Source organism: Lathamus discolor, chromosome 6 (genome assembly GCF_037157495.1).
Source record: "Lathamus discolor isolate bLatDis1 chromosome 6, bLatDis1.hap1, whole genome shotgun sequence".
In the NCBI taxonomy this organism is placed as follows: Eukaryota; Metazoa; Chordata; class Aves; order Psittaciformes; family Psittacidae; genus Lathamus; species Lathamus discolor.
The window spans coordinates 31553690-31572695 of record NC_088889.1 but is presented as its reverse complement, the minus strand read 5'-3'; the positions used below and the strand labels follow the sequence as shown (position 1 = coordinate 31572695).

At 39.8% G+C, this 19006-nt stretch overlaps 1 protein-coding gene across 2 annotated transcripts in view; it reads left to right on the top strand.

The window, feature by feature from the left end:
- Positions 1-17846, top strand: part of KCNK13 (potassium two pore domain channel subfamily K member 13) — a 63454-nt gene extending 45608 nt beyond the window's left edge. Inside the window, exons 2-3 of one of the 2 annotated variants that reach the window (XM_065685854.1) lie at positions 14797-15191; positions 15318-17846. In XM_065685854.1, coding sequence (XP_065541926.1) covers positions 14797-15191; positions 15318-15689 — 767 coding nt within the window. In that variant the 3' untranslated portion in view covers positions 15690-17846. Of the gene's footprint in view, positions 1-14796 lie in introns of both variants that reach the window. The other variant, XM_065685853.1, reaches the window with a different exon arrangement.
- Positions 17847-19006: the final 1160 nt, after the last annotated feature.

The window sequence follows — 19006 nt, the reverse complement described above, 5'->3', positions numbered from 1 at the left end:
AGACGGGGCTTCAAGCAACCTGGTCTAGTGGAAGGTGTCCCTGCCCATGGCATGAGGGTTAGAACTAAATGATCTTAAGGTCCTTTCCAACTCTAACCATTCTAAAAATCGTGAGTCCATGATTTTTAAAAAGATAAATCATAATGCCATAAACATGTCAAGGTTATCTAAAAACATGTTTTAGCGAGCCCAGACATGCATCCAGTAAAGAATGTAATTGTCATGTTTCTAAGTAAAACATTGCTCTTGGGACTGCAAACCAGCTGGCGGCTGGTTTTACTTTTTGTCAGTTTTTCTTCAAGCACCTCTAAGGAAACATTCATTGTACCATTTCTTAAAGCAAAGTTTTATTCAAAGTGAAATTTTAAAATCACATCTTTAAAATATAAAATAATATATAGATACTGAGAAAAAGTATTTTAGCCAATTTTTGCTTTCTAGGAGGCCAGAGAGGAAGAGGCAGTGGAGGCTTTTGGTCACATCCAGTGTGCGTGGTACAGATTTTCAGGTAATCCTAGAGATTCTGGAAGGCAGCAACACGCAGCACACAGCAAAATACAGCAACAGTAGGTCAACCATAGTTTTCATTAAAGTATCAGCACTCCAAGAGCTCTAATAGTCTCAGTGAAGCTGAGTACATTGAATAATTACTAAATAGGTTTTGGTCTACAGCTCCCTTCTGTTATTTCATGAAATATTTTTGTACTGGACCAGCTAATTTGGTCATTCGTCATTTCAATATTGGTACATACTCAAATCACACTATACTCCTAAAGCAGCCTGGTGTGTCTTGGTTTGGGGTTGTTTTTTTCTCCTATTTTGCGCTTGTGGGAGTTTGGCAGTTATTCTGCCTGTTCTCTTGACCAGGTTTAATTTTTCCCTGTTTACATCATTCTGCAACGTATATACTGAGAATTGTTTGAAAACACAACACCACAAAAGCTTAATCTTTTCCTGTTCGTTTAAAATGCTCCTTTGGAGACTCTCACTTGTTTTTCTATCTGTTAAGAAAGTTGCCGTGACCTCGAAACTATTCATTTCTTCAGCTCCTGTCGGAGTGAAAAAAAATTTCTGTGTAGTTCACAAGTATTGTTTGTAGAAGAAAATGAGCCCCTAATGGAAGTCTGATAAATTCTCTCTATATAACTACTTCACTGACAGGCTTTTTATTTTAAAAGAGATTCCTTTATGACACAGGCATTTGGACCCATTTTTCAGCATGTTCATAATATGCAGTATCAAAGCACCGTTTCCTTTTCATGTATGGCAAGCTGATTCGGACATGGCTTTCAGGAAGCCATTATAGAGAAAGACTGCTCGGTGACCTTTTAGTGCAGAAAGGTCTGGATAAATGGCCTCAAAACTTTCAGATTTATTTTCGCAGTTAGCCACAGCACTGGTCACTCAGAGTCCTGAGAAATCCTATTATTTAATAATGTGTTTCTTTTCCAGAGTAAAAAGTGCTGATCGGGTGGGGAATAAGCATTGTAAATGATGAGGTTAGAAGCATTTAAACCTGTTGTCAGTACAGGTAACATCTTCAGTACTTCTAGAAAGAGCCAGGACTTTACTTTATCATTTTGTCAAGGGTTTTAAAATGAACCAAGTGTATTGTCTTTGGAGTTATCCGTGCATTTTTTCTTCCCCTGGCAGAATACATTATGAATACATTTAAATAAGTGATGCTTCAGTTCCTGGGGTAAACATATGTAGTAAAAACATCCTCAGCTTCACCATTTTCATAAGCAGAATGTGAAAAATAATTTTCCTTAAATGTAGTTATTTAACTGATCAGCAATAACAGTATCAAGTAAATAGTGAGACATCTGTGAAAAAGGTATTTACAAAGCAGGGTGTTGTACACAAGCTGCCAACAGCCAAACCTCTCTACTTCCAAGCTTAACAGCTTCGAGAAGACTGGGAAAAGCTATCTTCCAAAATAATCTGAAATCTCTAGTAGTATTCTTGTGATAAACTTCTCTGTGCTTTTAAAAACGTCTTTCCTTCATTTAACACCAGTGTAAATGATGGGCCTTTCTTCAGTGACTCTTTCTTGGCACAAAGGCCAGGACATAGCCCCAGGTTTGATCTTTCAGACTTCAGTAGAGTCCGTATGTTGCACTCCAGAGTCCATGCAGTCTCTTTAAAGTTCAGCCAGGCATTTCTCCCAAAAGTTTTTATTCTTATATTTTTCAGTCATATGATTTCAACTAAGTGATTGTCATCTCTTCAAGTAATCTCTCGGAGAAGAACTCACTTCTGAATTCCAGGAGGCATCTCCTTTGTTGGGCCAGATACCGGTGGGCAGAGGTGAGAGCCCCACTGAAATGGCTAATTTTTCCAGCAGCAGTGCAGTACTTGCTCACAAACAGCAGCTGTTAATTCATTTAACGCACTTGAAGAGAGAAACCTCAGAAAGCAGAGAGAAAGCAAATAAAAGAGTTTCTGTGGGTCTCAAAGGCGTTTGGGCATTTAACTTTTAATCAAAAGTGTTTCGCAAACAGTTTCACCATGTCTCTTCCAAAAGGATTCACTTCATTTTTATCTTTGTGTGTATGAACGTCTCCTTTCCAGACATCATGGAAGCATAATAAATATCTGACTGAAAAACCTGTCATCCCATCTATCCTCTAGATGAATTCCTGTCCTACTGGACACCTGCTCTGCATGGCAGGCCCTGTTCCAAGCAGGGCAGGTGGACTGGCCAGTCTCACCTCAGCCATCCTCTGATTTTGGGATGCGCTCAGTACATCACTTGTCCAGTTATATTAGAAAATGACCAGTGTTGTAGCTTTTGACCACTCTGTAACAATTTGTTATCATGTCGTTCAATTCTAACCTCCTCTGCATGCTTGTTGTGTTATTATTTGTGTGGGTAAGGCAGCTGATACAGAGATTTTGAGTATGCTTGATGCAAAAGAGAACAGGATTGGTCATCATCCAGATAGGTAAGAAGAGAATCAATCCTCGCAGTAGGTATTGTGTTGTGATTTTTTTAACATTTGTAATGGCACAATACTTTGCCAGCAAGCCAAAGTTGCTATGGAGGATTTGAAGATTTGGAGTAGTGGAGTGTGAACCTCCCTGTCCTATTTTACATATTGATCCTTTTTTATATAACTGTTTGGATCTGCAAAATCGTATGAGTAGGCTTAGTCACTGAACATGGGCTTGTCTTAGACATATGCCACTACACCTGTCATTAAAAGAGCATCTCTGACCACAGAAAGAGACACCTGCATTACAGTTAAGACATCCATGAGCTGGGAACTTAGCAAGTACTTGCCTTTTGAAAAAGCCAGACATTTCATAAACAAAGCTACGCACCTTGTCATCGTGTGGATAGAAGCCAGCACATTGTTTTGACAATGGATTACTCTTTTCTCTAAGCCAAAATTCATTGTGCTCTCTATTTCTGTCAAACTTACTTGATTTTGTTGTTGTTGTTTTTCTTTCTTCTCTATGGTGTCCTAAGGTTGTCTTGACATTTTTGCACCTGTAACACAAATGGCAGTAACACTTTTGTCAGTGATGTGTTCTTTGCAGTAGCCTGCCATTATTCAGGTTGAGCAACATGATCTAGTGAAAGAGGATCCTGCTCGTATCAAGGGGGTTGGACAGGATGATCTTTAAAGGTCCCTTCCAACCCAAACTGTTCTGTGATTCTATGATTACTTCACAAATTCAAGTTTTATCTCCAAGTGTCCATCTGTCAGCCCTCCTAGAATAAGCTTTTGCTTTCAAATTGTCAAAAAGTGTGAGAGGTCTCCTTTGCCCCCTTCATAACTCCCAGCTTTTGAGACACAGATTAATGGATAGGGTGATAAAACAGGTGTTCAAGTTCATTATTGCAAGCACTCACAGAATTGTCAGTTCTCCATCACCACTTCTGCAGTGATATTTACTGACATCTCTGATGTTTGCTGTAAGCATTGTCTGCCAGTTTTTATCATTTTAATCACAGTGTTAATATTTGCTTCAGTTTTTATAAAGACTGGTTGAAAAACCTCACTACACACCATACCAACAGCCTTTTCTATGCAGTGTATACTCATGGCCCTTGCTTTACATTTGCAGTCCCTGCAGCACCTGCTTGGGAGCTGTGAAATTTTTGTCTTTATTCTTAGCATTTTAGGGCTGTCTGTTAGCCTCCAAGGAACTAAAGCTGTGTTTATGCTGCCTTTTATGCTGTACTCCTTTGATCTGTCCTTCAGTTTGATGTACCCAAGCATCAGGCTAACCTAATTTTCTGGTGAGGTTTCCCACAGCAGTGAGGTAGCAGTGGTGAGGCCCTTGCCATGTGGTGGTTCTGGTAGTGATGGCTTCCAACCTTCCTCTCTGCCATCAAGATAAGGCATGAAACTGGTTAGGAAAAGGTAATCACACACAAACACACATGCACACGTTACACACATGCACACATTACACGTTCCATCATGGTACCAAAACCCAGTTTTCCTTATCGTGTCTAGCTTCCTTACAGCCTGTAATTCTGGGCTTCTGCATTAGTTGAACCGTAAGTGACACTTGCATAAAATTGCTCTGATTGTGTTGGTATTTAAAGCTAGGGAAGAGCTTTCATTGTAAAGAAACTCCTTCCCTAAAATGCTAACAGCGTTTCCCCAGGCTCATGGTACCAAGAGGATTCAGATAGACACATTTTCTCACTTACTCTTTTCCACTGGAGGAAATGAAAAAACTGCCTTTCTTCCCATAGATTTACCCCTAATGAGAAGGAACCCTAAAGTTTTGCTCCAGAGGAAAGCTGTATATGCCAAGGATAAAATTCACAACAAGCAAATCTAAAGCAACCTTTGACAACTCTTAAAACAGAGGCAGATTTATACTGCCTAAAAGGAAAATTTTAGTGTAGATGAACCTATAGCTTAATCAGTACACAACATTATGTTCCTGTTCCTTAATGGCTGAAGTGATCATGTTTACACAGACTGACTGACTGAAAGCAAACCCTCAAACAGTGTTCATGACATTCACAATTCAGACAAGGTATTATCCTGCCAAGATGATTTATGGCTGGAAGTTACTGCTTATTGTTAGTAAGGTAGACTATTCAACAGAAAGAAAGGCTTATATACATGTATGTGTGTGTATTCATCATATACACACATGCTTATATGGCACAGATATAATTAGATACATTTTTCAGTTTTGCATGTAAATGAATAAATGTATGTTCTCTTAAGTGCCTTCTGCTGTAAGGAACTGAGACAAATATTTTTAAATCCCTTGTTTCAGTCATACTTCAAGATCTTTAGGTCTGGTTTTGATTCTTCACACATCACAAACACTTTGTATATACAGAGTATGCAGTATATACCTGTCTTCTGAACATACTCTTCTGGGATCAGTAAAAGAAGGCCAGTATTTTAAAGCATTTTTTTTCCTATAAATATGTCTTTACAGAGACTCTTTTTTGGTGCTAAATGTTAACCAAACATACAGTGCAACTTAGGCTGTTACTGTGTTTCTCAGTCACCTTAAATTTAAAAGTATATGCCTTTGGCTTTAAACTGAAAAGATTTCTCTTGTGATTAAAATTTTGATTTATTTTTATGGTGGTTGTTTTAACAGGAATGGAGCTGGTGATGCTACTCATTTCTTTACTGTATTGCATACAATGCCTCCTCAGTCATGGCTTTTTTTAACTGTGGAAAGGATCAGTTCATTCTACCATATTTCCTCATTGTACCTGTGATAAATTTGCCTGTAGCTTGGAGTTTATGATATTGCAGTGATTATAGTTTAGGAAAAAACAGCTAGTGTTTAGCAATCTGCTGACACACAGGGGGTGTCGGACACTTTGCTGTGGTTGAACTTGTGTCACACCTGTTTATGGCAGTTTTGCCAAGCTCTGGGAGGCATGTGGTGCCCACCCTGCGGAAAGGGGTGATGTGCTGGGTTAATGGCAGGGTAAGATGAGTCTCTGGGTTTTGCTGCAGTTGGGCTGGATGGATAGGTACACCCTCCCCTTGAGACACAGGCTGGGCATCCCTCCAGCACGTATCAATCTTATTATTTTTAACTTAGTTTGAACAAGAGAAATGCTACTGCTTTAGCATCCTTCTTTTACATAGGCATCAAATAGACCTTTATTTTTTTATTGTAAAATATAGGGCTTCCATTTCTTCCAAAAGAAATAGCAAAAAGCCAGTTCCAAATAGACTCAGACAGTGGCCTCTAGGGCTGTAGCCTCTGCCAGAGACCTGAGACAGGGAAAGAGGAGCACAAACTTCTTCACTTGTTAAATTGTAGTTGATGCCACTTGTCCACAGAACCAACAGTTGTCATTATTAGCCATACCAAGGTATCAGCTGCTAAGCACACTTTGGCACAGGGTTTCAGATTGTCTTTGGGCCAAGTTTACACCCATCAAAGCTGCTTGGTGTCACCATCTGAGTGTTTTTATGGAAGAGAGAGGTGAAAGCTGGTGCCAGCAGCACATTTGCAAATGGCCACAGGGACTGAACCCTTACCTCCTTCCCAAGGGCTGGGAAGTGGTAGTATAGATGTAATCAAGCACTCTACTCCTGCAGCTCCCTCAGAGCGACTGATGTTAGTCTGCCTTTTAGAGCCAGCCAAACTATTGATGGATGTCTTTGATGGGTGTTCAGGCTGGACCAGATGTGGTGTTGCACCCATATATAGGGCTCAAGTACCTCTTCATATGACATATTAAAATCGATATTTAATCAAATATTAAATGCAAATGCTTTAATAACATTCAGATTATTTCATTAGATAAATGTTTCTATCTTTTAAGACTAAATAAAACCTACCCAAACCTTTAAATGACTGTTCAACAAGTCGCAAAAAGGTTTGAAAATAATAATGTCTTTTCGAAACTGAGTGTTTGAGCCCTGTTCTTCCCCATAGTAACACAAAAGGTGTACAGACTTACAAATTTATCTAGGGATGGTGGAAAGGCACGGAGCATAGCACCTCAGGCTTCAAAAACTACAAAAAAATTATAAAGGGAAAGCAGAAGGTAGGTGTAAAATATTTATACATGGAATTTATGATAGCACAGGAGCTGTAACAAGGCTGCATATGTTTCTTACACAAAACCTGGAATGAATCTTAAATAAAATATAACCTTAACTATATAAAGCAGAATGGCAAGGCTTCCATAAATTATACTATGTGAAAACTTACAGCAATGAAAATTACAGAGATTTTCTCCCCCAAAGGGTCATGTATTATTTAAGGGCTATACAGACATTGTAACAGAGATATCAACAAAGCTATAAAGATGTCTATTAAAATTGAATTTTTGTTATATTTTTCATCCAAAGTTGTTCCTCTTTTTTTTTACATTTTTTTTAATTTTTTTAGATTTCTTAGCATTGGAAGCTTTTTTTAAGTTAGGTTTCTGTTCAAGGCAGAGCATGCAGTTTGTGTATGTGAAATGAGAGAAAGGCAGTGACAGGTACCCAGCTCTCCAGACAGGTTTGAACAGTTACTCACTGACAGCTGCACTTCACTGTGTTAAATACAGACATAGCCTCACATACAGCAACACAAAACCAGCTTTTCTTACGCTCTCCAAACCAAACCAAAGCCTAAGATTTTGTTTTTTCCACTCTCAAATTTCCATTCACATGCTCAGCATGACACTAGCATACATCCATGTTGCAAGACTGGGCTTACAGAAGGCTCTTGTCAGAGGCAAAGAAATGTTATGCACAACCTTTTACACAAGTCCTACATCTCCCTGATGGCCCAGAATGAGCACAGGACTTGTGCAGTTCTTGAAGCAGTATGTCCCTCTTGTCCTTTGGCTTTATTGAAACAGCAGCAAGAGTCCTGTCTGCCAGGTTTGATGTCTCCCCAAATAAATTAGAGAGGGAAAAGAAATCTCAATATATATGAGAAAGTGTAGGTTGTACCTGGGTAACTATATTGGTACATCAAAACATCTGATATCATTAGTTCATTAGTTTCAGCATCAGTACTGCCCTTTAGGAATGAACTTAACCATGCCAGGAGCTCTACAGGAGGTTACATCTTTCTCAGCCTGAGCACGACACTGCAGGTGCAGACGTGCTCAGAAGGAAGCAGCAGCAGCATCACTCAAGGCAGGGTCCCAGATCACCAAGCAGCCAGTCACTCAGCATAGCTGTGTATCTGCTGATACAACTCAGCTCTGATACCCCTGGAGGCATTTCCAGCTCTATTTTTTACTTCCCAGGGTGCTTGGGATGCCTGGGAAGGAGGTACAGAGCTCCTTCAGGCAGGCACATCTGGGAACAGAAGAGCATGTAGCACAAGGAAGCTCTGTAATAGCCATACATCCCCCCCTTCCTGGGCAGGTTGAGTGTACTCCACCAAAGGCTCTCCACCACATAGCCATCTACACAAGAAAACAGTGTTACCAATGAAATAAATGCTACCACACATCAGGCTGTCCCAAATAAAATATTATTGTGTCAAGTAACTGTTGCAGTAAAGGAGAGTTTCAGTACATGGCTAGCTCATTCTCCACTCCTTTTCAGAAAGAAGGTCAAGATGGTTGTGACAACACATATGGACGTATGTCTCACCAGCCAGCCACACAGATACTCAAATGCTGAGTTTCCACTGACAGGAACCAGAGATGTGTACATGCATGTGTGATTGTGTGTGATTTTCTGCATACACTTAGCAAAATGAACCCCAGTAGACATTATTTTTCGTATCAGAAATCAGACCTAAGTCCAAGTTTACTGCTGTCAGGTACAGCACCGTGCCTGCTTCCATGGATGTGTTTTCTCACACAGAGTTCCACAGAAATATGTCTTTTTCTTCTCTTCCTGGGACAAAGGACTTAATGTCTTCGTTCCTTTCTAGAGCAGAACTCAATTACAAGCTTGCTGACACAGGAATGTCATAAGGGGAGTGATGTGGCATCATTTGAGAGCGCTTTAGCTACTCCTAGAAGAGTTCCTATGGGTGACAATTACTCCAGCAGAACTAAGAGTTTTGCTAGGACTACTTATTCTGCTCAGACAGCACCTGAGTAGGCTATTACGGCAGAAGTGGATTTTGACAAATTATTAGTGTCTGCACACTGTAGGAACAGTGTGCGGTACAGGACATTTTCTCAGTAAAGTCTTTCAAACTACTCAGAGTTCTTTGAAGTCTCTTAGAGTTATTTCTTCTGCCTCTCCTTAGAAGCACAAAATATCCTTACATTGATAGTTCAATGCAGAATGTGTCTCAAGGAAGGCAGGTCAGCATCTTTGCAGGTGTCTAAAACTGTCTATATTTTGTTTTCCTAATGAGCATTTTCTTGATAATCTTTCACTGTAGTTCAAAGTCTTGGTCTTATTTAGCTTGGTTCACACCTGGCATGATCCTCAATCATTTGCTGGTGACTGTTCCACTAGTGAAATTCATCATTTCCCCAGTGAGTCATAACTGAAGTAGAGCTGATTGATAGAGAAAAACAAGGAAAAGAGTTAATCAAGTAAACAGAAAATGCGTTAGGAATACAGACACAACATCACAGATAAAGAGCTCTGACCGTAGGCTAAACTGGAGAGCTGTTTCATGATGATATTTATATTTCTAACATATGATTCATTATTGTTGCTACAGTGTTCCCCCCTCTTTTTACCCACTTCCTCTTTGTGGGAAGGGCAGGAGCAGTGAGCTGCACACATTGAAAAGGAAATGAAACCTCTCAGAAGACAGATGTATTTTGCAGAACAATAGAAAGATCCAGTATCATTATCAAAAATTAACTGCAAAATCTGTACGTCTGTCCTAGTCTTCCTACACATATTTGGTGCTCCAGGCTTCATTCGTGAGGAATTGGGATTGATGAACTGTTTCTCATGCTCTTTCGTGGTGTCGAGCATACCAGGAAATGAAAACTGAAGGTTTAATTAATGTAACCTGTGAATGTCAGGACATCCAGAACCTAGAAGAACATGCCAAACCATGTGTCAACAGGCAGAGGGAGATGAGTGAGAGTAGTGATCCAGCATGGATCTACATTATTTGAAACATTGCAGTTGGGAGCACTGGAGTAGTTTACAAACGAAAAGATGAAATGACCTAATATTGACCTGGAGTAGGCGGCTGGATTCCCTGAATGTGTGTGTTGTGTGTGTGACATGCCAGGGGGTGGGTGGCCCAAGTCCCCTGGGCTGTTCTCCTTGGCTGTGTCTGGGGAACGGGATGTGGTGGGGATGGAGGACACAGGCAGAGCAAGAACGTGCCTGTGGGACTGCTGTACAGCCATGTGGTCCTGGAGGTCTGGTTTTTGGAGCCTGGTGTTTGTTTTAATTCAGCTTTTCCAGATTTTCAGGGGTTGATAAATAAAAGTATTGAGGAGAGAAAATAGAGAACCTAGGGTTTCATGTAGGGTAGATTAATCATAGAAAACTGATGCCTGTTTCCTCTTGTTAGATTTCAGTATAACCATGTTCCTATTAGATTGAAATAAATTATTCACTTAATGTTGTTTAATATTTACCTTGTATCAGAGGATTCTGCTTTAGAACATCCTGTTGGACCTCAGTCATTCTTATCAAACTGACTACTGACAAGAATTACAGCTGCTTGCTTTTCTTTGGTTATACCCAGGACTTGCTTTGGGAATCATGAGGCATGACTATGTTATCCTATTGATGTGTTTGCACTTTTTAATTTGTCTTTTGTATAAGTAACCTGTATGCTCCTGGAATGTGGATCCAGAGGTGGATTTTAGAGCACTTTGCAGTAACAACCTTCACAATGTAAGTTTTGCTGCCAAGACAAAATCTACAAAATTGTTTTGTGTAGGAGGTATGCAGTGCTATAGAAAACTTCCAGTGACTCTATTTAGAGTTTAAATTCCTTCCAACTTCTGGAAATGTAGCTGTGCTACGGAGAAATACAGAATTAGTAGGAATACTCAGCAAACAAATATGAATTCTTGCATAAGCAGTGTATGAAAAAAGTCAGACCACGATAGTTGAAGGAGAATTGAAGCTACAAGGAATGTGGTTGCTCAGTTCAGCTGAGTATTAGGAAAGACAGGACCAGTTTATAGTAGTCAGTATATCATTCCCTGTCCATGGCAGGGGGGTTGGAACCAGATGATCTTGAGGTCCTTTCCAACCCTAACTATTCTATGATTCTATGGGGCACAGGCAAATCAGTATCTTACTGATTTTGGAGTAGAAAACTGAAATTTTTACTAAGAAGGTGTTCTTCATTGCTGGCCTGGTAAAGTTAGGATTTGTTGTGCATATCTATCAATGGTGCTAATATAGTGTCATATCTGCAGACGTATCCAATAAATCAACTGAAACACTTTTCAGTACCTTAAAAAACATTCAATTTTGCTGACTCAGCAAGATCTGATTCCCACTTGATTAACTAAAACCTCAGTTTCTACTTGAAATAACTCTTTTCTAGAAATGTCACCCAACTCGTAAAGTTCACTAAATTTCATCAGCATTCTCCCATACCCTAAATAAACTCAGTAGCATTTTCCCTGCCATTGTTTCCTGGTTTTGTTTCTTCAGACAAGAAGTAATTTTGTATTAATCTCCACCTGTCAGCCACTGCTTTTATTTCCTCTTTTATATGACTTCATAATTTCATTTTGTATTTGCTTCCCAGTCTGCAGTTTAACTTCTTGCTCTTGCACTGTTATGCTGTATGGGTCAGACTGATGATGTAATTGCACACTAGGTCATTTGCCTTCTACGTACTTGACTGTTGGTTTCACCTCTATTTCTCATATTTCAGTAATCTCTTTCAAACTGTCAGGACTGAGTTTTTTCATGCAGGACTTATAAAAGAACTCAAAATGAAACTGCTGCTTAACCAAGTGTGGTTTATAACCTTAAGTCAGTTTTGGTGCAGGGAGAAGAAAAGATAGCAAGTATAGCAACAGTTTGTAGAAAAAGCTGTAAAGATGTTCCTGGGAACCATAGGCCAGTAAGTCTGTCTTCCATAGAGGCACACAGGGATGTGTAAGCAAGAATACAATTAGTGAGGAGCATCAAAAATGTGGTAGAGCCTTTGCAGAGGGAAGTTAACTCTCACAAAACCAGCCGTGTACCTGGACATACGAAAAGCTTCTTCACAAACCTATTCATCAAAGCTTCTAAAGAAATAATTTGACTATTAGTGAAATATTGCATTCTACTTCAAGATAATGAAGCTTTTAAAACTCTGAATTTTCAATTATTTCTTCCATTCTTTTTATTTCAAACTGATTTTTTTTTTAACAAAAGGTGATAGATATTTTGAAATTCAAAGTTTTGTCATAAAAATGCCAAAAGAAAAGATTTCATTTCATTTCAGTTGTTTCGGCCTTTTACAGTTTTGCCCTCCTTCATCTCTTGGCTGAAACAATTCACCAAATTTATTTGGATTTATGAATATGTCAAACACCTCGGGATTCCATCTGGAAAAATATGTACTTACTGTTAAACAAGTCTTAGTCTATAATACAGTATCTCAGAATAATCCCAGGTGTAACACAGTGATGGTTAAAGTTAACCAAGCATAGTGTGGCCCAGTACATGGAAATAAGAGTCACTTTAAGAACTGAAATTATTTCTGGGACTAAAACCTTATAGCTCAATTTTGACAAATTGTCTTTAAAAGAAAATATTTGTTGAATTAATATCTTTATACTTCTTTCAGGTTTTCCGTTTCAGTGCTTCTGTGGAAATGTTAGCATTGATTGCTACATGCTGAGATTTGTAAATAGAAAAATGAATGCAAAATTACATTTACTCCAGGAGGTAAAAAGAGTGCCCCTCCTGAAGAGGAGGAGCTCACAAGAGACAGTCACACTTAGAGGCTCGCTGCCTTTCTGGGTCAGTGTTCTGCACCTTTTGGGTTTATAGTTCACCATGCATTTCCCATCATGCCTATTTGGATACCTTTGTAAAGTGGGTTTTTACCCACACAGCTGAGCTCAGAGACAGAATCCAAGTGAGTAAACAAACGGATCTGAGGAGCTCAGGCTCTGGCCATCAAATCAGCAGCAGGATCCCCAGAGGGGCCTGTAAGAAGCAACTCCAAGGCGTAATGTTGTATGGGAGGTGTGACCCCTAACTGCATTTCTCTTGCCAGGGCATTTCCCTGTGCTGTGAGAGATACATGCCAGTCCCTGGCACTGTTCGCCCTATGCCAGAAGCTCCCCACTGACCATCTCTGCCCAGCGCTCACTTCTCTTCTTCAATGAACAGAGCGGTCCAGAGACGGAGCAGCCCCCACCTCCTCCCTGCCAGCTGCTTTGGGCAGATCCCACCAGCTGCAGAGGGGTTCCTCTTGTCCATTGGTTTTTATGTGTCTGTCCACAGGGTGGAGGTCATGACTTGCATATAAGCCATCCTGCACAGAAAATAAGCATCAAAACTGGGATCAGGTCATGGAGCAGAAGGTAGAAAATGAGTAGAAATACTTGTGTGCCAAGGGGAACAGTGGCAAAAGGTTCTTGTCACAAAGAACAGTTTGTCTATGCGGTTTGTGTCTTACCATGCTGTTCCCCACAGCACAGAGCTTCAGTCCAGCCCTCTCTAGCACAGAAATTTGATGAGGGGGCTGGCGTCATGCAGGTCCTCTGAACACTGAGGTTTAGCCATGGATGCAGGCGGAGATGCAGCAGTTCTCAAGATCCCGTGTCTCAGGCTGTCTGGGGCTGTTGATCAGAGAGGGTTGTGCCCAGGGCTGAAGGCGAGGGCTGCCACTTAACTGTGTGAGGCAGCGCCAGTGCTAGGGAGGAATTTGTGCTGGTAGCAAGTTGCCAGTGAAGGGAAGATGAGTGCAGTTCAGCACTGTTGGAAACTTGGTCTCTTCATGCTGGAGCTGTCTGTCTTCCAAGCTCAAACTTATCACACCAAATAAGATTTCCTTTATTTCCTAGAGCTTAATGGCTTTATTTCATAATTTGCATCTCACAATTACAAAGAGAGGGAAGCAAATAACTGTGTCCCTTGTTCAATCTGAGTTTTCTTTTCTTCCAGCAATATTGTTTTGGCTTAATTGATCAGTTATGTAATCCCTTATTAATCCTAATAAAAGAGCAGCAAAGTTATTTATCATGAGTATTGCTTCAAATTGCTCAATGATGCCATGGATATGCTTTTTATTCTTTAGTAATATCTTACTAAAGCAAGATTGTCTTATCAAAAGTTTTAACCAAAACAAAATTAGTGTTGTAGGCTTTAGCCTAGGCTGTTTAGTTTAGCACAGACTTGAGCTGTGTAGTGGGACACAGAGAAATAGTACAGCTTCAGTACTGCTGATTTTAAAAAGGGCTGATAATGGGTGACAGACACCAGGGTCACATGCTGGGTGCTCTGCCACCTGCACTTACAGCAGGGAGCTAAATGAGGCTCAGGAATATTTCACCTAGTGTTACAAAGATTTCGTGGGGACAGACCCCTGCAGGGCAAGAGCCACCCTTGGGTCAGACCCACAGTGCAGAGCAGCATCAGAGAGAAGGAAGTGGGTGCAATAACCCTGAAGCCTGGAAGTGATCCAAGGCATAAAGAAGGATGGAGTGAGCCTAGCAACTAGACCAAAATTCAGACCTACACTAAGCTCTTCTTTCCAGTGTGTTTTCTTCTGCTTTTTGTTTCATTCTGATTCTGGAGGAAATGTTGGCATTAGTTTCCTTCCCCTTACTGCTGGGACATGGGCAAGCACCAAGGGGCAGCAGCTGGGGAGAGCGTAGTTTTTTTCCCACACCTGAGCTGCCAGTTCATCAGTCTTGCATGTGACAAAACTGCCAACATGGTAACTACAGGTCTGTTCTTTTCAACTGTTTGTTTTGTCTTCCAGGGTTTGGCATGACCACCCCAGCCACCGTTGGAGGCAAAATTTTTCTGATATTTTACGGCCTTATAGGATGTGCAGGGACCATTTTGTTCTTTAACCTGTTCCTGGAGCGCTTGATCACTGTCATAGCCTACATCATGAAGTCCTGCCATGAAAGACAGCTGAGGAGGAAAGGGGTTCTTCCTCACAACGGCCAGTGGGGCTCAGGGACCTCTGAGGTAGACAGCCTGGCAGGCTGGAAGCCCTCTGTGTACTATGTCATGCTGATTTTATGTGTAGCATCACTCATCATTTCCTGCTGTGCCTCTGCAATGTACACACCGATTGAAGGGTGGAGTTACTTTGACTCACTTTACTTCTGCTTCGTGGCCTTCAGCACCATTGGCTTCGGTGATCTGGTCAGTAGCCAGAACATCAAGTATGAGAGCCAAGGCCTTTATCGCTTTGGCAATTTTGTCTTCATACTCATGGGGGTGTGCTGCATCTATTCCTTATTTAATGTGATCTCTATTGTTATCAAACAGTCCATAAACTGGATATTAAAGAAGTTGGACTGCAGGTGCTGCCACAAATGCCAAAGAAAATTATTCCGTTCACGGAGGAATGTGGTAATGCCAGGAAATGTGCGCAGCCGGCGAAACATCTCCATCGAGACTGATGTTGTCAACGAGAGCGACACAGACGGACGCCGGCTGTCAGGCGAGATGATCTCCATGAAAGACTTCCTGGCTTCCAATAAAGTCTCACTGGCCATCATGCAGAAACAGCTGTCAGAAACTGCTAATGGCTATCCGAGGCAAATGAGCTCTAATTCAAAGCAAAATGGATTCTCTGGTGGGGTTGGAGCCCTAGCAATTATGAATAACAGACTGGCAGAGACAAGTGTGGATAGGTAAAACAATAACAGTAGTAACAGTGAAACAATGGGAACCATTTCAGCAAGTACAGAAACAGCGTGAACCACACAGAAACAGCTAGGGAGATGATGTCACCAGAGGGTGGGATGGATGTGAATGGCATACCTTCTGTTGGAAGACCTTTGACACTTTTTTGGGGCTGTCACTTAGTGTCTTTGCTCTTTGAATTGCACCAGTCTCAGCCTTCCTTCTTCCCCTTCCTTCTGTTCCTCAAGCAGGTCACTGCATGAGAAATTTCATTTAGCCTTCAGATCAATTTTCCCTACCTGCTCTTCTCCATTTATGTGAAATACAGATTTCAGAATAAGAAATCTGAGATATGGGAAGAAATCAAGTGTGTCTACTGAACACATTCTTAATTCAAATATTGTTCTGAGCTCTTAAGTATGTCTTACTTTTGTCATAACTGTTTTCTGAAAGTAGCTTATCAGAGACCCAAAGAGGAATCAGTCTTTCTCTATGATATTGCAGATCCAATTTAATGGAAATTAATATGAAAGTTCCTGGGACTATTGTGGATCTATTGTGATGTGAATGAGAAGAGAATTTGGCCTTTATAATTTAATTTAGTCTTCCCTTTAAAAGGATACTGTCAAAAGTGATAGAATAAAAATTCAGCCTGCTTTTGTTTTCTCCATTTACAAAACATGATTTTTTTTTTCCTAAGCTACTTTTACGTCTAGAATTGAATCCCTGTGGCTTTCTATTTCAGAATTACCAAATTAAATTGAAAACTGCCATACTGGTGAGTTGGATCAATTATTCCACAATAACACAGACTTTTCCAAATTTCTGTTCATGTTTTCCTCAATTGTGACTGAAGCAATTGAGCATCAGCATTATGTAATGCGCAATTAGATTGCCATGCCAACATTCAATATATTACTATAAGTGACTGTGATCACAAAATCAATTTGGCAGTGTCCTTTTTACCTTTCATGTAATTCTGTCATTCTTCACCTGTTTTTCTGCCTTTTGGTGATGATAATGACAGGGTCTTGATTAGGGAAATAGAAAATGTTTAACTCCTTATTCTTCTCAATGAAGTGTTCTGAGTGTTTATTACGACTTGAAAGAAGACTTCAATGAGAAGAAAAGTAACAGTGAGAAGAATATAAAAACAGGAAGAAAAGGGGTGATCTTTAATGACAGTGAAATCATCCTTTGTATTAGGTAACTGAACAAAAAATAAGGGATAAAGTTACCATAAAGTCTAGCAAGAATTTAAGGAAGACTGGGCTGAATTTCTAATTCTCCTTTAACCATGAAGTGCATTAAAGCTAAACCATGTATGAGAGTGTAAACAAGGAGAATTGGTCATAGAGGACCTCATCCAATTCCCCTGAAAAGAACAGTACATGCATCAGGACTAACTGTTTTTTCACAGCTAGAAAGCCTTGCAGGATACTACAATTCTGGGGAATTTAAAACACGATTGCACAGTTCTTAATTTGTCTCATACGGAACAATGCAGACAGCCTCTTCAGTTTAATTTGATTAGGAATTCATATAATATCCTTTTTCTTTATCCTGGCCAATTGTTATTTTATTTAGGTTCATAATACTGTAGAAAAACATTTTAATACTTATTTTAAGCAATATTTGGATTTGAAAACAAAACCAAACCTCTTGGAATCCTTTTATATTGTAAAGAAAAAACAGGTATTAAACAAATGTACTTAACTATTGAAAAGAATTGCAAGCTCTTTTGACATATTACACCTAAATTGTCCTGATTAAAAGTCAAATGCTGCTGTCATTAGTTAGAAGGAGAGCTTTGAGCTGAAGCCATTAGTCCAGATTCTGATGTCAACTCAGCTGTGCAGCAATGGAATACCTCTAATAGTACCCCTTCACATTTTCATTCATGTAAAATCTGAATTGGCTTCCAAAGCCTAACTTTGCTGAGAAATGCAGTCTGACTTGTTTGTTGTTTTTTGGTTTTGTTGTTTTTTGGTTGGTTTTTTTTTTTGGGGGGGGGGGGTACGTATTAGCAAAAATTGCCACTCAATTATTTTAGGTGATATTACAGTACCCAAGATCTATTACATTGTTACAATTATTTTTTTTTTCTCCCAAGACCTTCTTTGTTTTCACCTCACTCAATAAAAATATTTGGATATAAAAAGAGAAAAATACTGCTCTGAAGCCTTCTTTCCAAATTGCAATGTCTTTGTTCACTGCCTGTAACCATAAGATCTCATTTTACAGAAGTATTTCTCATGCTGCCAACTAGCAGAAATAGTTTAGGACTTGATACTTTGCTTAATCAGGGCCCTCATTCTGGGCATAACAGCCACAGTCTTGAAAAGTGCAGCTTATTTCTCCATTTATGCCAGTTATTAACTCTTAAGTTACAAATGTCAGTTTGCTTAGAACTGAAGACAGATGTTACTCAAGACTCCTCTGTTTTCCAGATGACTGAGGCAATGCACATTATCATCTCAGACAAATAAACAGAACATGCAAGCTTCTTTCGTTTATTTATTATATAGTTCTATGTGATTGTTAATGAAGGATCTGGCTTCCAGGAAGGATTTTCACTCAAATCCTTCCATATCTTACTAGCTTTCAAAATTTTATTCTGGAAGTCTAATCACAGAGCAATATTCATAGCAAATAGGTGGGAAAGCAAATCAAGGAAGATAAAAACAAATTAAATTGATGGAAATAGATAAAACCTGACAATCTGTGGGCAATTCAACAGAGATTATTTAGCTTTTAGAATATGACATGTCCTAGTAGCATATAGTTAAGATGGTCTTCAGATGATTTCAGCTGCTCCTACGACATGAAATAGTTATGTTGCTCCTTTCCGTTCTTTGTGATGCCGAGCCTCAGTTACCCAACATCACAGAAGAATCTTCATCAGCTATTTTCAATAGATCTGAAAATATCTATAGTTATGAGAACAAGGGACTAATACATAACTCTGATCAAACAGATTGGGCAATGCTGTATGAGATCTTTGGTGTATGCTAGCTACCTCTTTGGTGTAGCTAGATCAATGTATGATAGCTTTATTGATCAATCCCGACCTGCTCTTTCAAGCACTGGCTTCCTTGTGACTCAACCCTGCCAGTTGTAAGGCTCTCTGAAGTGATTCTGCGATCTGATTTCATGTCCACAGAAGGTAAAGAGGGAATAAATGCACTAATTTTGTGTAATAATCTCTACTGAGATGAGAATTGCCATTCCAGAGATGAAGGACCAGTACATTCTGTGACAGTGCCATCTTGTGTCATGATATCATCCTGCCCCACAAAGGTCTGACTTTGTCGTTGAGTTCCTCCTCT